The sequence below is a fragment of the Rhinopithecus bieti genome, unplaced genomic scaffold (genome assembly GCF_001698545.2).
Source record: "Rhinopithecus bieti isolate Rb0 unplaced genomic scaffold, ASM169854v2 scaffold_47444, whole genome shotgun sequence".
NCBI classification, from domain to species: domain Eukaryota; kingdom Metazoa; phylum Chordata; class Mammalia; order Primates; family Cercopithecidae; genus Rhinopithecus; species Rhinopithecus bieti.
Window position 1 is genome coordinate 866,630 of NW_016819781.1, and position 19,176 is coordinate 885,805.

General features: G+C 41.8%; 1 protein-coding gene across 8 annotated transcripts in view; it reads left to right on the forward strand.

The window, feature by feature from the left end:
* PALM2AKAP2 (PALM2 and AKAP2 fusion) overlaps nucleotides 1–18,929 on the forward strand; it is a 398,719-nt gene extending 379,790 nt beyond the window's left edge. For 7 of the 8 annotated variants that reach the window (XM_017859233.1, XM_017859234.1, XM_017859237.1 and 4 more), the window contains 2 exons: nucleotides 2,550–2,728; nucleotides 14,830–18,929. In XM_017859233.1, coding sequence (XP_017714722.1) covers nucleotides 2,550–2,728; nucleotides 14,830–14,928 — 278 coding nt within the window. In that variant the 3' untranslated portion in view covers nucleotides 14,929–18,929. The remainder of the gene's footprint in view (nucleotides 1–2,549; nucleotides 2,729–14,829) is intronic. The other variant, XM_017859235.1, reaches the window with a different exon arrangement.
* The last annotated feature ends 247 nt before the right edge of the window (nucleotides 18,930–19,176 follow it).

Below are 19,176 nucleotides of genomic sequence, written 5' to 3' on the forward strand. Positions count from 1 at the left end.
TACTCAACAAACATGAATTTCCTACCTCATGCCGTATACCACCGCTACTGCCAGACAGGCAAAGCTCTACGCTAATGGAGTTTACATTCAGATGAATTAAGGGGATTCATAGACAGGTGAAACATACCCCCTGTCCTCAGGATGACATTATAGCTTAATTGAGAAGACAAAAGCTTCAATAACCAGATAAGATTCAAGTCAGTATGTGAAAATGGCCTTCACAGAAATATAAACAGGAGTTCCACTGTGCTGTGTGTGAAAGGGAGAAGTTAGAAGCAATGAATATAGGCTGTGCTTTCTAGGTGTTTAATGCTGGAAGAATGGCTGGTGGGAAGTGATCCGGACACTTGAGAGGTCAAATGGAAAATGATGAAAATTAACCTGGTAACTGGTGTCTATTTCTGGTCCCAGAAGAGATGCAAAAATTGTATGCAGAATATGCATGAAATTGTTAATCTCACCCTATAGTCATATTATTCTTTGAGATTCCAATTAAATAGTAGCTAGATTCATTAGATGCTTTCTGTTCTGAATATTAACCTTATAAATATTAACTTTGTCCTCATAATAACTATCTGAGGTAGGTACCCCTATCATCATACTCATTTTACCGATGAGGAAACTAAGATATCAAAAGAGTAAATAGCTTGCGCAAAGTGATTTGGCTGCCAAGTTATGGGTTCAAGCCCAAACCGGCTGGCTCCAGAGCTTGCATGCTCACCACTGTGCTATATTGTTTCTTAAGCCTTCAATTAAAAAGTCAATCAGAATTTTCAGAGATACATACTAAGTGTGCAGGAGTGAGGTGACCTGAAGTCTATGATTGGTTTAAAATAATTCAGCAAGTCTAAGGAAGGAAGGAAGAGCCAATTATACTAAAATCTTGATAAATGTTTACTCGGGGTGATGTTTATAATGTTTATAGGGGTCATTATAGTGTTCCCTAATTTCCATAATAAAAAATAGAAACCTTTTGCAGTGAATTTGGAGATCTTGAAATACTTATTATTGTACTGTTAATATCAAAAGACTTTTCAGTTATCCTGGTAATTTAGATCAAAGCAATGAATCTCACTTTTATTAAAATAATGTGGTTATGAAATGGAGTACCCTTTTCTGTATATTAAAACCTATTTTCCACCTAATTCCCAAATGTGACAGCTGAAAGCTAGGAGAATTTAAGTGATCAGCCCATGATTGAAGTGGGAATATGAAATGATATCTATAGTCAGCACATAGCCAACTACTGGAAGAGCAGAAGTTAAAAACCTGGGTTTCCTGGACTCCAGGCCTTTGTAGCTCTCATCAGAAGGAGGTTCTACCAGTAAAGGGCTAAGCAGCCCACATAGAAACATGGACACGAGGCTTCACTTGTGATTCCTGCTACACCAGGCAGTTGCCAAGTTAGAAGCCTGGGATGTAAGATGAAGAAAGGTGAGTCATCTTCGGCTTGGAACTGGAAGAGGTCAAATGGTCCTTTTCGCTCCCAAACAGGGCCATGCAGACCCCATTTATCTTGTGTGTTTTCTCCACATTCCTTGTTCACAGATTCTAGCCGTGTCAACCACAAAGGGCATAATTGGAAAAATCCTAATTGTACTTGAAGATACTTCTCAGTAGTGCATTTGGGGCTCTGTGGCAATAAACCCACCCCTTGAAGGGCCAGAAGCCAGGGCCAGGCATTTCTTGGGAGGGAGGGATGGAAATGGTCTTGGTAAGCATGCGCAGAGTCATCACACCACTGTTGAATTAATCACTGACCTCGTCTCTCCATCCTGAGGATTCTTGGAGGACATTGCAAGAGCTGAAATCTCCCCATTCCCAAGGCTGGTGTGCACCTTTTCCACTGCCTTTGTTGGTGTACACTTCTTAAAGTCTGGGATGCCTCAAACCCTCATGTTTCAGGACCCCAGCAGGTGAGGTCAATGAATGAAGCTGGCCAGTATAAGACTGGGGTGAACTGAGAAGAACAAGCCTTATCCTTATTCAAAGGTTTTATAACACTGAGCTGTCTGCACAAAATGCCCGGGCAGGTCAGCAGACAACTGGCTTCCTCTGCTATAGAGGATAGACCCTGGTGAGGAAAGCAGGAGGCCTGGGTACCATCACTGGCTCCCTGTGACTTCAGCACAGCCTTCCCTTGGCAGAGCCTCAAGCTCTTTCATCTGTTAAGAAGTGGGTCTCTGAGTCTCCAAGGCACCACCACCTCTGACAGTCTAATTCTATGATCTGTGATAGGACACATGTCTCAAAACAACTGGAGCCACTGTCTGTCTGTCCAACATATATTTGTAGACTGTATGCCAGGCCTGTTTGATCTAAATGACTTTTTGGAACTTGGTGTCCTTGAGATCTTTAGATGGGTTTGTGCATTAACCTTAAGTGCTTTGATCCTGTAATATAATAAAATGGCCTACACTTAACCATCATTCTGGTACCATTCTCTGTGTCAGAGGTTGTTGCTCTTTTATTTGCCAGTTTTCTCTTCTTTCTAAAAGCAGTCATGAGCAGACAAGCTTAGAAAGGGTGTTCTCTTCGTGTTGTTTCAGGGAAAATAGAGAAAGTCAAACCTCCTCCATCCCCCACCACTGAAGGCCCCAGCTTGCAGCCTGACTTAGCCCCTGAAGAGGCTGCCGGAACCCAGCGGCCCAAGAATCTGATGCAGACCCTCATGGAAGACTATGAGACACACAAATCTAAAAGGCGCGAGAGAATGGATGATAGTAGTGTAAGTTTTTCCTCCTTTCCTCTTTCACTTCTCTGAGCGCGGCCGTCAGTGTGGTGTGTGGCATTCTAGTCCAGGCACAAATGTGTATGTGGTTGTCTGGTCAGCATTAGGGTTCTGATATCGGTTTTCAAATATGTGGTTTCACATGCCTGGAACTGGGTTTGGGTTTTTGCCTGTTTCAAAAAAAAAAAAATGTTGATCATGCAGGGAGCTGGTTGTTTGCAGCCAAGTATAGCTGGAGTTGACCAGCAAGACTAGTGTGTAAGATGTTTGGTGCATAGAAAGACAGCATGCAAGGACCACACAGGGAGAGGGATGCAAGGGCCCTGAAATCATCCCTAAACACCTGGGAGCTGATCTCTACCATTGCCCAGTAGAGATTTTATTTCTCTAGAGAAGGCTGAAGATGCTGTTCCTTCAAAACTGACCCTCTAGGCAATCCCTAACAATGTCACACAGTGCTTAAAAGACCAAGTGTGTTTGGGACTGTTAACAAGCCCACGTGCATAGCTTGATAGCAAAGAGCCAGTTAAAATGACAGTTGAAAACCACATGGCTACTTTGCTACCCCCAAACCCTAGGAACTTTGCACATAATGTTCAAATTAACTGTGAAGGAAGTCATCTGCTCTGTGGTTTCTTTCTTCAGTTAGAGACATAGCAACTGTTGCTCTACACAGTCCCAGGAGCCTGGAGATCAGCCTCAGGGTTCATGCCAGCCTCCTATGGGTCTTCTGGCACCAGTCTCTTAGCACATATTGAAGTCACCACCTCCTCCCCTGACTGCACTCAAGTCACAAATAGCTTGGGTTGGTTGAGGATCCTACCCAGTTTACCTGAGACAGTCCTGGCTTATGCCCGTTGTGATGCTGGGATTATAATCCCCTTTCACTCTTTTGTTGTTGTTGAGACAGGGTTTGTCTCTGTTACCCAGGCTGGAATGCAGTGATGTAATCATGTCTCATTGCAGCCTCGACCTCCTGGGTTCGGGCAATCCTCCTGCCTCAGCCTCCTGAATAGCTGGGACCACAGGCATATGTCACCACACCTGGCTTATTTTTTAACTTTTTTGTAGAAAGGAGGTCTCATTATGTTGCTCAGGCTGTTCTTCAACTCCTGAGCTCAAGGGTATATTCCCACCACAGCCTCCTAAAGTGCTGGGATTACAGGCATGAGCCACTGCACCCAGCCTGCCTTTCCCCCTTGAAAGTGTCCCAGTTTGGGTGATAAACCATCTGGTCACCTTAAACTTGAATACTATGGAGTTCACAGTAAGAATTCCCTGCTGCTGGCCGGGCGCGGTGGCTCACGCCTGTAATCCCAGCACTTTGGGAGGCCAAGGCGGGCGGATCACGAGGTCAGGAGATCGAGACCATCCTGGCTAACACAGTGAAACCCTGTCTGTACTAAAAATACAAAAAATTAGCCGGGCGTGACAGCGGGCGCCTATAGTCCCAGCTACTCGGGAGGCTGAGGCAGGAGAATGGCATGAGCCTAGGACGCGGAGCTTGCAGTGAGCCAAGATCGCCCCGACGCACTCCAGCCTGGGCGACTGAGCAAGACTCCGTCTCAAAAAAAAAAAAAAAAAAAAATTCCCTGCTGCTGTATTGCCTTTATATCCTAGCTGGCTAAGTTAAAGGATTTCTGGAGTTGAAGCCCAGATACTGAAAGTTGCTTTCAAAATATATGGTGGTAAAGACAGGAAGAAAGCAGATAGATATCTGGCAGCCTGGCTACTCACTTGGCATCTCCCAGGCTTTCCCTTATGTTTACACCTGAACTGCATGGAGCGCTGTCTCAGTTGCTGTATTAGGCTGCAGCTATTCTACTGGGCTGTTCGCTGTATTAGACAGTGGGATGACGCCTGGCCCTGGGTAGCTGCTGCAGACATTTCCACTGCTGAACTTCACTGCAGGGGAGCCAGCAGCTCCTTTCGTGAGCCTGTAGGACTTTTCCCTGGCTCCTCAGTCACTTTCACCAGCCCTTCTTTGAAGCCCCACTTCAAAGGATAAAGTTTACCTTAAGAATTTTCTGGAGGCTAGATCATTCTGAAGCGTGGTGTCTGGTTTCTTTTCTCCCAGCGACTCTGCTCTATACATCAGCAGCTTTGGTAGAATTTAGCCAAGTGGATGCCCCACACTCTGATATGGATGGGGAAGAACAAGTAGAACCACTTAGCATGTGACCCACGTGAGTGTTTGCTGAGCACACTCTACTTGTCACTTGTGTATGTCTTTTGTGTTGGAGTGCAGATGATAGGGAAAAATACCCCATACAGACAGGTAGAGGCAGTTCTCACTCATTTCATAAAGGCAGAGGGCTGGAAACTCTTTCGTGCACATGCTGACACTCTGGCAGCCACCTAACAAATGCCAACCAGGTTGGATTTTTCCTTTGCATAAATGAAGCTGCTTGGAATCAATGTTTTAATATGCTGATTGCCCTTCACTTACGACGTGAAGAGGCAGCCTCCTCTCTCTGTATTTCCCAGTAAATAAACATTTTGAAAAAGGCAGAGACCTAACTAATTAAGCTGTTAATATCCCTGGATCTTGGATTCAAAGCCAAATGTTTTGCACTGTTATTGCTGTTACAACAGAACCAAGTTTGCTGTTGTTGAAAATTCTTAGGATCAGGACAAAATCTACCAATCCACTATATGCTCATTTAAGAGTTCAAATCTAAAACAACAAATTCAGATTGCTTCTAAAGCAAAGATATGATCATCAGTGAGGCTTCAAATGAGAGCCCTCTCCTAGCCCTTCCAATTCAGGGGATCTTTTCTCCTTTATCTATGTCGATCACTGGTGAATGTGTTGAAGTTTACCTGTAGGGATGAATAAAGATTCATTTTTTTCCTAACTGATCTATGGCCCCTTTTCCATTTTTTTTCTTTAATACCAGAAGGATAGTAATAGAGAGCAGATGGATTGCTGGGGGATTGAGTTATGTAACTGGCTTACCTATCCGTAGAAGCATAAAGTTAATTCTCTTAAAGGTAAAGTAATTCTGGTCTCTAGCCTCCATTTACATACACTATTCTCATGGAGAAACATGGCTTCTTAGACTCTCTACCCTCTAAGCACCTCAGTGGCTCACACCTACATACCCAGCATCTCCCCATGTTATGCAGCATCACCCCTGGTACCTCCATTTGCCAATATTCTTTCCAGTAAGCCACTTGGCAGCTTTTTGGCATGCCCTTTTGGAGATGATAAATCGTACCTGAGAATCAGTACCTGTCACATGATTAGAATACAACCATGTGTTTGGCCATTGAAATTAGCAGTTCTTTGTGAATTAAGCAAAAATAATAATTATTTTTTATTCTTTCTAAGGAGAAGGCAGAGTTAAAAACAAGACAGGTGCTGATCATTGGAATGTGTATAAAGTGCGATATGTTAGACACAATGATATTGAGGAGAGTGAAAGACAGAAGGAGAAGGATAGAATGTAGCTATGGTGGAAGTTTTGCTGAGTGAGAAACACTGATCTTTGCCATCAAAACAAGTTCAGTGTCCCCTGAGGCCCCGAGCCCCGAGCACCATCAGAGTTTTGGTGGCCTCTGGGGTCCTGTCCACAGGGACTCAGCTCAGGGCCCTGCTCTCTCCAACTTTCCACTTTATAAAAAGTCTTATGCAGAGAGGTCCCTAGCTTATGGGAGTCAGGGAGTGGTGTTATCCAAAGGTTATCCCCAACTGGCCATATTTGTTACTAACTCAGAACTTGAGCAAAGTACTCCCTTTAGTGGCCACAGTCTTCACCCACCTGGGCTGATTTCTTTGTCCTGCATATTGAAGTCACCAATGAGTGTCTCCAGCCTCACTTATTAATGGACCTCTTGGCTAATTCTGGGGACAGGAGGATTACTATCCCCACCCCCACCCACTTACCCAGGGCTGTTTACCAACTTATGCAAGGCCTTTGTGTGAATTAGGAAAAAAGTCACCCTTGTTCCTCTATGAAGATGCAGCCCTGCACCAGCCACACATTTTGGGGGTAGAGCAGGGGACTGGGCTTTAGTACCATTCATCCCTTTAGTCTGACGCTTTTGTGCAGTGCACGCACCACACATGCAGATGCAGCAGTCCTATTTATATTGTGGGTTTCTCTTATCTGGAAATGTTCTCTTATGTAGAAATGTCCCCTTATCTGGGTCTCATACCATTTCTGCTCAGTCATGCAATTCCTAATGGACGAGTGAATCCTAGTTTCCTAAAGGGCTTCTTGATGCCTTGCAAAGGGACTGCCTCCAAGGTGGGGTTGCCCACTCATGGATCTGGAAGACATTTGGATCAGTGGGCACAAATGATGGACTATTTGGATGTTTTTCCTTCAGGCATGAAGAATCCCTTTAGGAAACTATGACTCATCAGTCTGTCCTAAGTCACATGACTGTATTTAGGCAAACAGTATTTTTCCAGCCAATTATTTCCCTAAGCTGACCTGAGCCTCAGAAAGTGAAGATGATGGGTCATTGAGTCAGTGATGCTCATAAACATCTCAAGGGTTTGCTTTGCCTTTCTCAGTTGAAGGGATGCTGACCAGAGTCCAAATCACAGCCTTCTGGATGTTCAGCCCCATCTTGACTTCTAGCACAGAATCTGCTCTCAGTGGGGTTTTCCTGTGTGCTCTCTCTCTCTCTTTCTCATCTCATGACTTAATTACTGAGAGGTCATCCAACCACTCTGTCTTGTCTTCGAACAAGAGAAGACCTTGTCAGTTCTCCTGGGCTACGTCAAAACTGAGAGTTCCTGGCACACATTACCCTTCCAGACCAGGACGTGCATTGAGAGTTGTGGCCATCCTCTTGCTCAGTGGATGAAGGAAGCCCATCTGCCTCCTGTTCCCCTAGACTCTACAGGAAGCTCAGTGATGCCTTGTGCTTCCCTAACTCTCTCTTGGGTTCTCACTCATACCCTAGTGAAGGTGCAAAGGAGAGAGAAGAGCTCCTGACTTGTCAGCCCCCAGCCATTAGCCCAATCATGACAGAACTATAATTCCTAAGTGTTACATATAAGAAGCAGTCAGCAATCACAGATGTGGGATCCCACCTAACTAGTCTATGGCTATCAATGCCCCAAACCAATAAATGCTTTAAATGCCCCAGGCAGTGTAAATTTGTGCTCATTACCGTAATTCTGGAGAGGAATGTCCCAAATTGGTCCTGCTATCTCATTTTCCATTGTCAGGCCATTTTTTTCTGTACTTTGTGGAAGACTTTTAGTCCCCTATAGGAACAAAAGGATCATTTCAGTTCCAAAGTGCTCATACTAATAATCCTAAATAATCACCCGAAATTGCTATCAAAGGATGATCCCCCTCTCGGGAACTTACCCAGGTCCCCAGGATTCTGACGAGGGAGGCTGTGTGGTCTCCCTAGGCAGGACTACCCTTAGGCCACAAACCAACTCCTGTGATTAAGATCTTCTTTTAATGGAACAACAGGTTACACGACGGCTTTGGGGTTCAGAGAAACATACGGGAAGAGAAAGGCTATTTGGCTACAGATTCTAGCAAATCCAAAATGGCCCCCAACAACCTTGCTGGTGGGCAGCTGGTTGTGTACAGAGGGGAGGGAATCTTGTTAATTCAAAGGGCAGAAAATGAAAGCAACGTTTTGAATTAGCAAAGTACGGCTTATCTGACATTTTTATTAGTGAACAATAGGGTATCTAGTTGCTGCAAAGGAAAGACTTATAAACTAATATCAGTTGGAGAAAGTTTTGGCATGGGTGTAGAATGGCCTCCTGGTATTACTTCCCCTCCCATCCTCTTCTGGTGTGGTACCTGTTCCCGGCTAGGGGGTGTTCTGTAAGTGTGTCACTGCCATGTACTAACCCTGGTCTTTTCCCTCTCTGCCAGTACACTTCTAAGTTACTGTCTTGCAAGGTGACTTCCGAGGTACTTTTCAATTTGTTTGTCTTGGTCTTACTGAATGCATGATCCAGATGCATGCTGTTGTGGTTTGCCATTTCCTGATGAGTTAAATGAAAATGGCAAGAAAAATGACTTGTCTCCATATGTTTTTTTTTTGTGCCTTTTCTGAACTATGGGACTGCCTCAAAATGTTGGAGTCCCTGCAACAGTGATACACAATGGTGTGCTTTGCTGTGCTGTGCTGTGGGGGCGAGTGGGAGGGTACTGGGGAAGACCTTGCCTGCTCACGGATCTTGAAGACATTTGGACTAGAGGACATAAGTGATGGGCTATTTTGGTTTTTAAAGTTTCTTTAGGCATTAATAGCAAGTATACTTGGTCTGGTTGGAAAACAGTGCAGCTCATGCAGATTGAGCTATTGATTTTCACCCATTCTTTGTTTACCTTAACATAAAGCTAGAAAGCTCCATTTTATAGATTTAATGTGAACCATCCTAATCTATAAATTTATCAAATGTGAACCATCCCAGGCCTCCTTCCCTCCAATCTTTAAACGTGTATTTTTTAGAAACTCTAAGCCTTGATTTCTCCAAAAGCCTCCTTGTTTAAGAGACAAGGTCTTACTCTGTCGCCCAGGGTGGAGTACAGTGGTGCAGTCATGGCTTACTGTAGCCTTGACCTCCTGGGCTCAAGCGATCCTCCAATCTCAGCCTCCCAAAGGGCTGGAACTACAGATGTGTGCCACCATGCCCAGCTAATTTTATTTTATTTTATTTTATTTTTTTGTAGGGACAGGGTCTCTCTATGTTGCCCAGGCTGGTCTCAAACTCCTGGCCTCGAGTGATCCTCCTGCCTCAGCCTCCCAAAGCATTGAGGTTACAGGTGTGAGCCACTGTTCCCAGTTCCCAAAAGTCTTCTTCTTTCCTTTTACACAGATTTCACAAATATATGTGCTATGAGAAGGCATATTTTTCTCTTTTAATTTTTTTCTATTTTGTCCAGTTTTCTTTTGCTGAGAAAGCACAATATTTTCATATTTTATTTCTGGATTTTATTTTGATTTTAAAAGAATTATTTCAAGTCCACAGAATTGTAGAGAGAATCATTCGTTCATTCATTGAACAATTTTCAAGGCTCTACTATGTGTCAGGCATTGTTCTGGCTTCCATGAATACAGCAGTCAACAAAATAAGTTCCTGATATCATGGAACTAGCATTCAAAATAATATAAGATAATAAAATAATAAAACCCACCTACCCAGCTTTGTCCATTCTTATCATTTCATGATATTTAATATTTTTAAAAGAATACAATTTAAGCCCTCTCGTTACTTCTCCCAGTTCCCTCCTTCCCTACAATCTTGCAGAGGTAACTGTTTTTGAGCTTGTTGTTCATTATTTCCGTGCATGGTTTTATACTTATACTACACATGTGTACATACATAAACAACACCTTATTTTTGCATGTTTAAAGACATTCTATAAATGGTAAATCGTGTTGCAGTATCTTCTGCTCCTGACTTTGTTCTGTCTACATTGTTTTTAGATGTGTCCTTGTTGATCACTGTGGCTCTGGTTCATTCTTTATAACTGCTGTATGGTACTCCATTGAATGAATATATCACTATTTATTCAATCTTCTATTATGGAAATGTAGACGATTTCCAGTTTTTCTTACCGTTAGAAATAATGCTTTTATGAATGTTATTATACATATCTCTTTATGTACCTATGGAAGAACCTCTCTCTATATCTAGGAGTAGAAGCACTGGCTACTAGCCCGATACATCCTAACATTTACTAGATATTGTAAATTATTTTTCAAGTTGGTTGCATTAACCTGTGGCATAATAAGTTTTTGGTCTCTCATTTAGCCAAAGAATTATATTTAAATATAGAGCTGACCTGCTGATTATCAGTAATTTTCTTTCATAAGATATCAGATGAATACTGAGAATATCATTCTGTACCTTCTTTAATTGTGATTCTCATCTGGAGGATGGCAGTTTGAAAATTAGGACTTAGCCCGTCTTCCCTTTGAGTCCATTTAAAACAATGAAAATCTGGTTAAATATATCCAAGGAAGATAGAGTTGGGCCCACTCTGTCTTCAATTTAAAAGCAGATTGGAAGATGAAATATAAATATGAATATGAATAGTGTGATACGATTTAACATATCTGTCTTTTGTTTCATATGTCCAAATTAAAATTGTCTATATTGATTGCTATTCAAAGTTAAGCAGTTCACTTGAATTCCCTAAGCATTAGAGAGAAAAATTAATATTAAAGGGTTGTGGAGAGAGAATTGTTTTTTATTCCCCACTAGACCTGAATGTGCGTTTGTGAAAACAATAAAACTTTATTTATTGATTTATGTAGTTTACTTTTTTTTTTTTTTTTTTTTTTTGAGACCCAGTCTCACTCTGTTACCCAGGCTGAAGTACAGTGGTGTGATCTCAGCTCACTGCAGACTCCGCCTCCCACGCTCAAGCGAGTCTCGTGCCTCAACCTCCTAAGTAGCTAGGACTGCAGGTGCCAGCCACCATGCCCAGCTAATTTTTGTATTTTTAGTAGAGACAGGTTTTCACCATGTTGGCTGGGCTGGTCTCGAACTCCTAATCTCAAGCAATCTGCCCACCTTGGCCTCCCAAAGTGCCTGAGCCACTGCACCCGGCCACAATAAAACTTTAAATCAGATCCTTTTTTGTTTTCCCCTTTCCATTTCTATGGGGAGTGTTGATTGCTCCTCTCTGATGTGTCTCCTTCTGGACTCCTTACAGTCATTGGGCAGCAATGTAGTCTGGTGGCCTCAAGCATCAACTCTGCACCCAGAGGGCGGAGTTCAAATCTTGGTTTTGCCTTCTGCTAACTGGGTAATTCTAGGCAAGTTACTTAACCTCCCTGTGCTTCAGGTTCTTCATATAAAAAATGGGAGTAATAAATTTCGTAGACTAGTGGTGAGGATTCAAACGGTAACAGAACTTAGGACGCGAGTATGTCTATTATTAGAGCCCCAGAGACATGTGCCTTTTTGCCCAGAAAAGAAAGGAATGAACTTTAAAAAGTAAAGTTAACATGCACTAATAAACTAGTAATAAAAGCTCTAAATTTGCTAGAGATGCACACACACACACACACACACGTCTGAATTAATTACAGAACAGATGCTCATGCAAATACCTTGGTTTTTGAAACTTCTGAAGACCAGTTGTGGGGCAGCTCTATTCCCAGACAGCCCTGGGTCATAAGCCTTATGAACCCAAAGACAGCTTTATATCAAGGTTGCCAGGTATATTTCAGTAATGATGTTTATTTTCTTGTCTGTGCCATTACTAGCAGCTTTAGATTTCACTAGAAATGTATTGTATGGCCATGGTAAGTGATCGTGTGACCATGGTAAGTGGGCATACAAACTAGGGGAATGAATTAAGAAAAGAGAGCTCGTTGTGGGTGTAAGTGAATTATTTGAGCTCTTGACAAGTAGACGTCCAAACCCAAGCTATGTTAAACGTTTCCATAGTTATGAATATTATTTTTCTGCCCATTACACTTTTCATCGCTAAGCTCCACGAGGGAAGGGACTATTCTATCCTCAACAAGAAGCACTGTGCCTTATACTTGGTAGGAAACTAATAAATATGGGTAAATTGGATCGATAGATGGCTTGTAACAAGAATTGCTAAAGAGTAGAGCAAACTCAATTTGCCCAAGTTGTTTGAGAATCAAAATAGGGTTTAAATAACAAGACAAAAAACATTCCAAGAGGATGGGGATCATAATTTTTAGAACTTTAGATTTATTTTTAGCTTTGATGTAAACCTTTCTGTTTGTATCTGCAATCTGAAAGGCAAAGAGATGATCCTTTTATACAATGTAGAGTTCTTTATAAAATGCCCTATATTTGTATGCCACTTCATAATGTATAAATCCCTTTCACATGATGATAGAAAGAATTATTCCATCATATTAGGCTCTATTTGAGAGCTTACTATGCACTGGGAACTGTACTTTACATACATTGCCTCATTGATTTCTCTGTCCAACTTTATGCTGTAGTTTTTATGATCCCCATTTTACATGGGGATACTGAGGCACAGGGTAAGTGACTTTTCCAAGGTCACAAGGATTTGAAGTAGACCTGCTGGACTTCAGAGACCACAGTGCCTTCTGAGTAAGCCTGTGAAGTGGAGTAGCTGTGTTCTCCATGTTACAGATAAGAAATGTGAGATAAAAGATGAACAACAAAGGACGAAACTGGAAATAGAGCCCAGGACTTCCACGTGCAGTCCAGTGCTGTTTTTCAGTTCTGTGCTACCACACATTAGACTATTAGAAAATTTCTCTATTTAACTATAGCAGATTTGGAAGCATGCTTTCCTCCTACTAATTTCTTATTCTTAGATATCTGTGGATATTGAGTGAGTGACCATGATATGCTTATATGCAAAACACATTATGCAAAACACACATGGCTTATGTGCTTAACAGTACATCATTCATTCAGCAAACATGATTGAGGAGGAAAGGGGGAGGCTTCCCAGAGGAAAACACGTTGAAGCTCTTGGTGGTGCATTTATTTGGCAAAGGTGCAGAGAAACAGGTTGAGATGGACCCCGTAATCTCCCATCTACCCAGAATCTGCTTATGTCTGGGCTCCCACCTCAGCCTGTAACTGCATCTCCTTGCTTCTCTGGAGTTGCCAACTGTATTAGTCAATTTTCATACTGCTATGAAGAAATAACCAAGACTGGACAATTTATAAAGAAAAGGAGGTTTAATGGACTCACAGTTCCACATGGCTGGGGAGGCCTCACAGCAGAAGGCGAAGGAAGATCAAAGGCATGTCTTAAATGGCAGCAGGCAAGACAGTGTGTGCAGGGGAACTGCCCTTTATAAAACTATCAGGTCTGGTGAGACTTACTCACTATCATGAGAACAGCATGGGAAAACTCACCCCCATATTCAGTTACCTCCCACGAGTCCCTCCTGCTACACGAGGGGATTATGGGAGCTACAATTCAAGATGAGATTTGGGTGGGGACACAGCCAATCCATGTCACCAACATCACTGTCCCTTGCCTAACTGATTATATTTAGAATAAGCAATGCCTTCATTGCAGTTTGGATAATCAACCAATGTTGACTCTATCGGACTTTTCTTTAAAATCAGAAACTACACGTCCTAAGCAAATGCCAGAGCAATTGGTAAGAATGCCTGGGCTTGTTTTTGCTGCAGTGTCATGATATAGAACCATTTTTCATATGTTGGCAACCTAAATGCCATTAATCTGGAATCTTTTCTTGATCAAACTGAAACTGGAGCAGATAGGCTGAAGTCTCTTCTCAGGAGTCCATGGACTGCTCTAGTGAACGGAAGGAAGGGAGGCTCCCCCTCAGTGGTAGTGAGCCTACTTGTCCTTAATGTTGTCACCTTTCATTTCATTGATTAGCCTATGGGGTCTGAGGTTGCATCAGAATGCTGAGACTGCTTTTATTGATCCAATAATTTTTTTTTTTTTTCACGTAATGGCTTTTTTAGTTTAATTTTGCCCAAGTAGGTTTTTGTACTATAAATATCATCATGGCTTATATAGATTTGCAAAGCTTGGTGGACTGAATCCACACTGGTCTCATTGTTTGGAATTATTTTCTGGTTTGCTTGTTTATGAAGATACTGGGATCATCTGTAGTGTGCTGTCCAATATGGTAATCACTAGTCACATGGAGCTATTCAAATTAAAATTAACTAAAATGAAGTAAACGTAAATATTTAGCTTTTCAGCCACACTAGCCCTATTTCAAGTGCTCAATAGCCACGTATGGCTAGTGGCTACCATATTGGATAGCAGAGATACATTTTCATCATTGCACAAAGGTCAATTGGACAGCACTGATCTGTTGCGTGTAGAGATCTGCTTTATCTGAAAACTTGATGCAGAATCATAGCTAGTTCAAAAACTTGCAGAACATTTCATGAAAATTAAATCTCTCTATAGTGAAAACTAGGAGTCAAGTAGCAGATGAATTTTGGCTGTGAGATGAATGCATAACCAGAACCACTCATTCCCATTTTTCCAGTATCTCTCCTGTCTCCCAGCAGTACTTTATCACTTTCTCTTCTCAAGTTGATAAACAGAAAGGAAGAAAGAAACAAAGAAGTTGGTTTGTGTTCATAATTAACATCCATGAACTCTGCATAATTTTTTTCCCTCTCTTTACAGGTCCTTGAGGCCACACGGGTTAATCGAAGAAAGAGCGCACTGGCTTTGCGCTGGGAAGCAGGGATCTATGCCAACCAGGAGGAAGAAGACAACGAATAAACTTCCTTCAACCCAGGAAGCGTCTGTGGTGCTTGGGAGACCAAGAAACCAAGAAATTTAACAAGTGAAAGCATTTTAATGGACTATTTATTAAAGTGCAAACAAATTCAGCAATCCTTATGTAGACCAGAAGCTGCAATACACAATGATGAAACAAAAGGAAGTCCACCCATCAGACTCTGGACACCCAGGAGTCAAAAGAGAAAGGACTTCTTTTGGTGACTCAATCCCCGTGTCTGGTTTTGGGCCAATCCACAATGGATCCAAAAGGACAAAAGATGTTACAAGCAAATCAACATAGTTGCTACAGGCAGAACTGAGACCAGCCTCTCCGGATGATGAAGGACAATGGTGATAGGGCCACTTAGAGAGCAGTAGGGCCCAGGCTGGTGCAGCCTACATGGCACAGGATATTTCCCTGCACCAGTTTCCCACCTGTCGCTCGCAGCATTGGAGGGTGTTGCATTAACTCCATTTTCTCCAGCAGCCATAAAATGAATGGCGTTTCTCTCCACATTTGCCCAGAAGAGGCAGTTATGATTCCACTTCTCTTGTATTTAATTATTTTTAATTGAGAACAACTCATGATCACAATTCATAAAATCCATATTTTAAGACAATATTTCTTCATGTTGCAAACACAATCTATTCTACATGAGGAGGCTGAGAAAGGGGAAGAGAAAACCAAACCAAATGGATGATGTTAGCTTTAGGATCATGTCTGCTTATAGTATTCACTGATCTGCAGTTTATGAGAACACATTTTCACAGTTACGTTTCTTCATAGGAAAACTATATTTAGTGGGCAACAACTATTTTTATGATGGGATGGGTGAATATATACATGTATAGAATCTGTACACATTGAACAACTTGGTTCAAGATGGTGGGGGCATTTTTGGAGTGGCAATAATTGAAAAAAAAGGTGAACTCTGCCTTGGAGAGGTAGATGACAAGAAATAAAAAGGTGTTTACAACTATTTTGTTTTATAAAGTGGGCCTTAGAGATAGGAAGAAGAATGATGGATTCTTTTTGGATCAGTCAGAAAGGAAACACGAAAGAAAAGTCATGAAGGTAGAGAGAGAAAAAGGGAGGGAGGGAGGAAGAATGGGAACAAAATAGGAGGTAAGAGATACTATTTTTTGCTGAGCAACCAGTGTTTTTCAGGATGATACAAAGAAAAATATAGAATAGAAATTTAAGTTCAGGCTTGGAATCAGCTACAAATCCTAAAGATGGGGTGTGTGTGTGTGTGTGTGTGTGTGTACACCATTGTGTGTTTGTGTAAAATGCGTATGTTCAGGAGTAAGGGTGTATGTGTGTATGTATGTGGATTAAAATTCCAGAGTGACCATGGCACTTGGGTGTACAGGTAATTCCTCCAAAGCTGTTTGCTGGCTTCAGGAATGGAGTGAGAATTTCTTTTTTATGAAAAGGGATATAAAGGCACCGAGCTGATGCAGTATTTGTAATATTAAATTGACCTAACAAGGTATTTGCATGAGTCACAATTGCAAAGTTTTGAGCAGTTTTGTAATTTGACATTTAGGAAAGTCTCCTATTTATTCTCATGCTTTATATTCATGCTTAGTATACTATAGAGGATGCCAGCTTTAATCTTTCTGTTGTTTAAAGCAATATGATAAGGGTATTCAATAATTGGTGCCCTAAATTTCTGGATGAGAAAATTTTCAGTTCTGGCCTTGAGAAAAAAAAACAACCAGCCTTCTTTTTTTTTTTTTTTTTTCTTTGTTTTAAAACTGTGGTTTTTTAAAAAAAGCAATAATTAAGTCAGACCTCACTAGAAATCATTTTTGTTTTTATATTATGTCATAAGCTCTAGTGTGTTATTCTAACAAGTAGCAATTTCACAAAATTTGTATGTAGATGTTAATGCACATTTCCTTCTTTTATTAGACTAGTGTTGACTCTGGGGGGGACATGTATTCACAGATGAGAAGTAGGCACAAAGCAAAAAATGGAACCATCTACTAACAAGGATCCTTTAAAACTGCCAAGGGAACCAGTAACTTGAAGCCACATTCTACAGATGGCAGCCAAAAGAGCACATGGGCAATTGGCACCATCTTTATATGGTTCGTTCTCCTGAATATTTTGAATGAATTCTCAACAAAATGTGCTAGCCGCTGGGGTCACAAAACAAGTAAGATCCCTGTTGCAAGAAATTCATTTTATAGTGAGGGAGGCTGGCATGGAGACTAACATTCTCAGGAAAATGAGATCCGTGTTAGAGTAGAAGTCCTGACATGAAATGGAAGGACCCAGGAAGGAGGATCGTCTTTACCTGAGGATTTCCAGCCAGAGGTCCCAGATGCCTGGGCTGAGAACCCAGCAATGGGGGGGCATTCCCAAAGCAGGCACAGGGATAAGAACAGAGGAGGCAGTAGCATTGCACAGCCCCGGGCACAGTGGCAGTTAGGATGGCTGGAGAGTAGGATAGTTCTATGGATTGCACAAAAAATGTGATGTGCTTCATGTTTTCTCTGACTCATGGATCTGGTAGAGACCATAGACATGATATAGACTAACTTCCCCGTTTTTCACAAGAGGAAACCATCCTTATGACTTACCTTAAAGTTTTTTGTTCTGTTTTGGAGGAAACCATGTGCTACATGAAACCTACATTTGACAAGAGAATGTACAGCTAAGAGAAAAGCTTAAGAGGCCACACTATTCATGGAATCGCTTTAGAGGCAGATGATGTGGTCTTTGACCACAGTTGACTGAACCAGAGCATTTATTGCTTAAAGATACAGAGCTGGGGGTTCTTGGGCCATGCTCCGTGTGTGAATAAGGAAAGAAATGCTGTTTCTGGGACTCTCCCACAGTCACAAAGCTGTTTTCACTGTGGCCCCTACATCTCTTAACTTTTGCTAGTACTCCTGTGCTGCCTTCCGGATTACTGCTGTCTATTTTCTTGCTCCACTCACTGAAGATCCTAATATAATCCCATTAAAATGTAAATTACAGTTTACTTGGGAGAGCCAGATTTTCTCTGTGCTCTTGAGTTTTTTATTCATTCAAGAAACCTTGGGCCACCACTTTGTACATAGCACCGTGCTAGGCTCTGGGATCCCAAATGGACCCTTTTAACTTTCTGAAGATGGGACCGTCCCCTGGAGGAAAGTCATTCCTGCCTAATCCATCGAGAGAAAGAGGCTTACAAAAAACTTTGCCTCTGATGCTCGGCCCCACCCCCAAATAGCACGCAAGCTTGTTAACCTCACCTCTTACAAAATGTTTAGATTCTGTAGATGTTAAAAGCCTTTCTGGAAGTATTGCATTCTGCCATGTTTATAGGTGTTCACTTTCCTCCGGAACTGATTAACTACTGACATGCCTTGGCTTTCTCATCCAGAAATTGTGGAAACAGGGTCTGTCAGTGGCAGGAGGCCGGGCTGTGTTTTACTTGGATGACACAATGCAATTTACTTGCCTCTTCATACCCATGCATGCTGCTCACCCTAGACAATGACATATAAGCCGTATATAGATCAATGTCCACATATATATACACACACACATATATATATAAAGCGTAACAAGGAACACTAAAACAGTGTTGATTCTTGTCTCTGAAGATGAATAATTAAACCTTTTTTTTTCCCAACTAAAGAATGGATTTAATTAAACTAGGTATTGAAAAAAAAGTAGCCTAAGTGTTAGAGATGGTGAATATATTCCATTTTAGTTTAAAGAACCAATTTCCTGAATTTTAAGCATTCAGTGAGCTGCCAATTTTGATTTTGTATTGCTCTTTACCCAAATTATGTTTTCTTTGTTTTCTTTTTTTGGGGGAGGAGGGGGAAAAAGCAGCAATACTGTGTTTGGAAATTATACTCTGTATCTGGCTTTCCTGTGTATGTTAACCACTTAAATGTTATTATCCTGCTTTGGTTTTATAGTGATTGTGAGGCATTCAATGCAAGTATACAGTTATTTTCTCATTAAAATCCAATGTGTGTTGAGTTTTTATAAATAATGGCTGCTTGTTTGACCGTGAGGGAGGGTGGAAGACTGGGCCAAACAGTGGCACGCCAGCGTCCTTGGCCGCTACTGTGTGACAGCTTCTGCTTCCTCGTGTTTGGAACAAAGGAACCAATCTGAGCTGAGGGGACACTGCTGCACCAGGCTGTTCCCACAGTCCCCTTTTCAATGCTGTCCCCAGCCACCCTGGCTAGATGCCAGAAGCTGCAGGTGCCTCTTGAGGACATAGACTTGAAGCC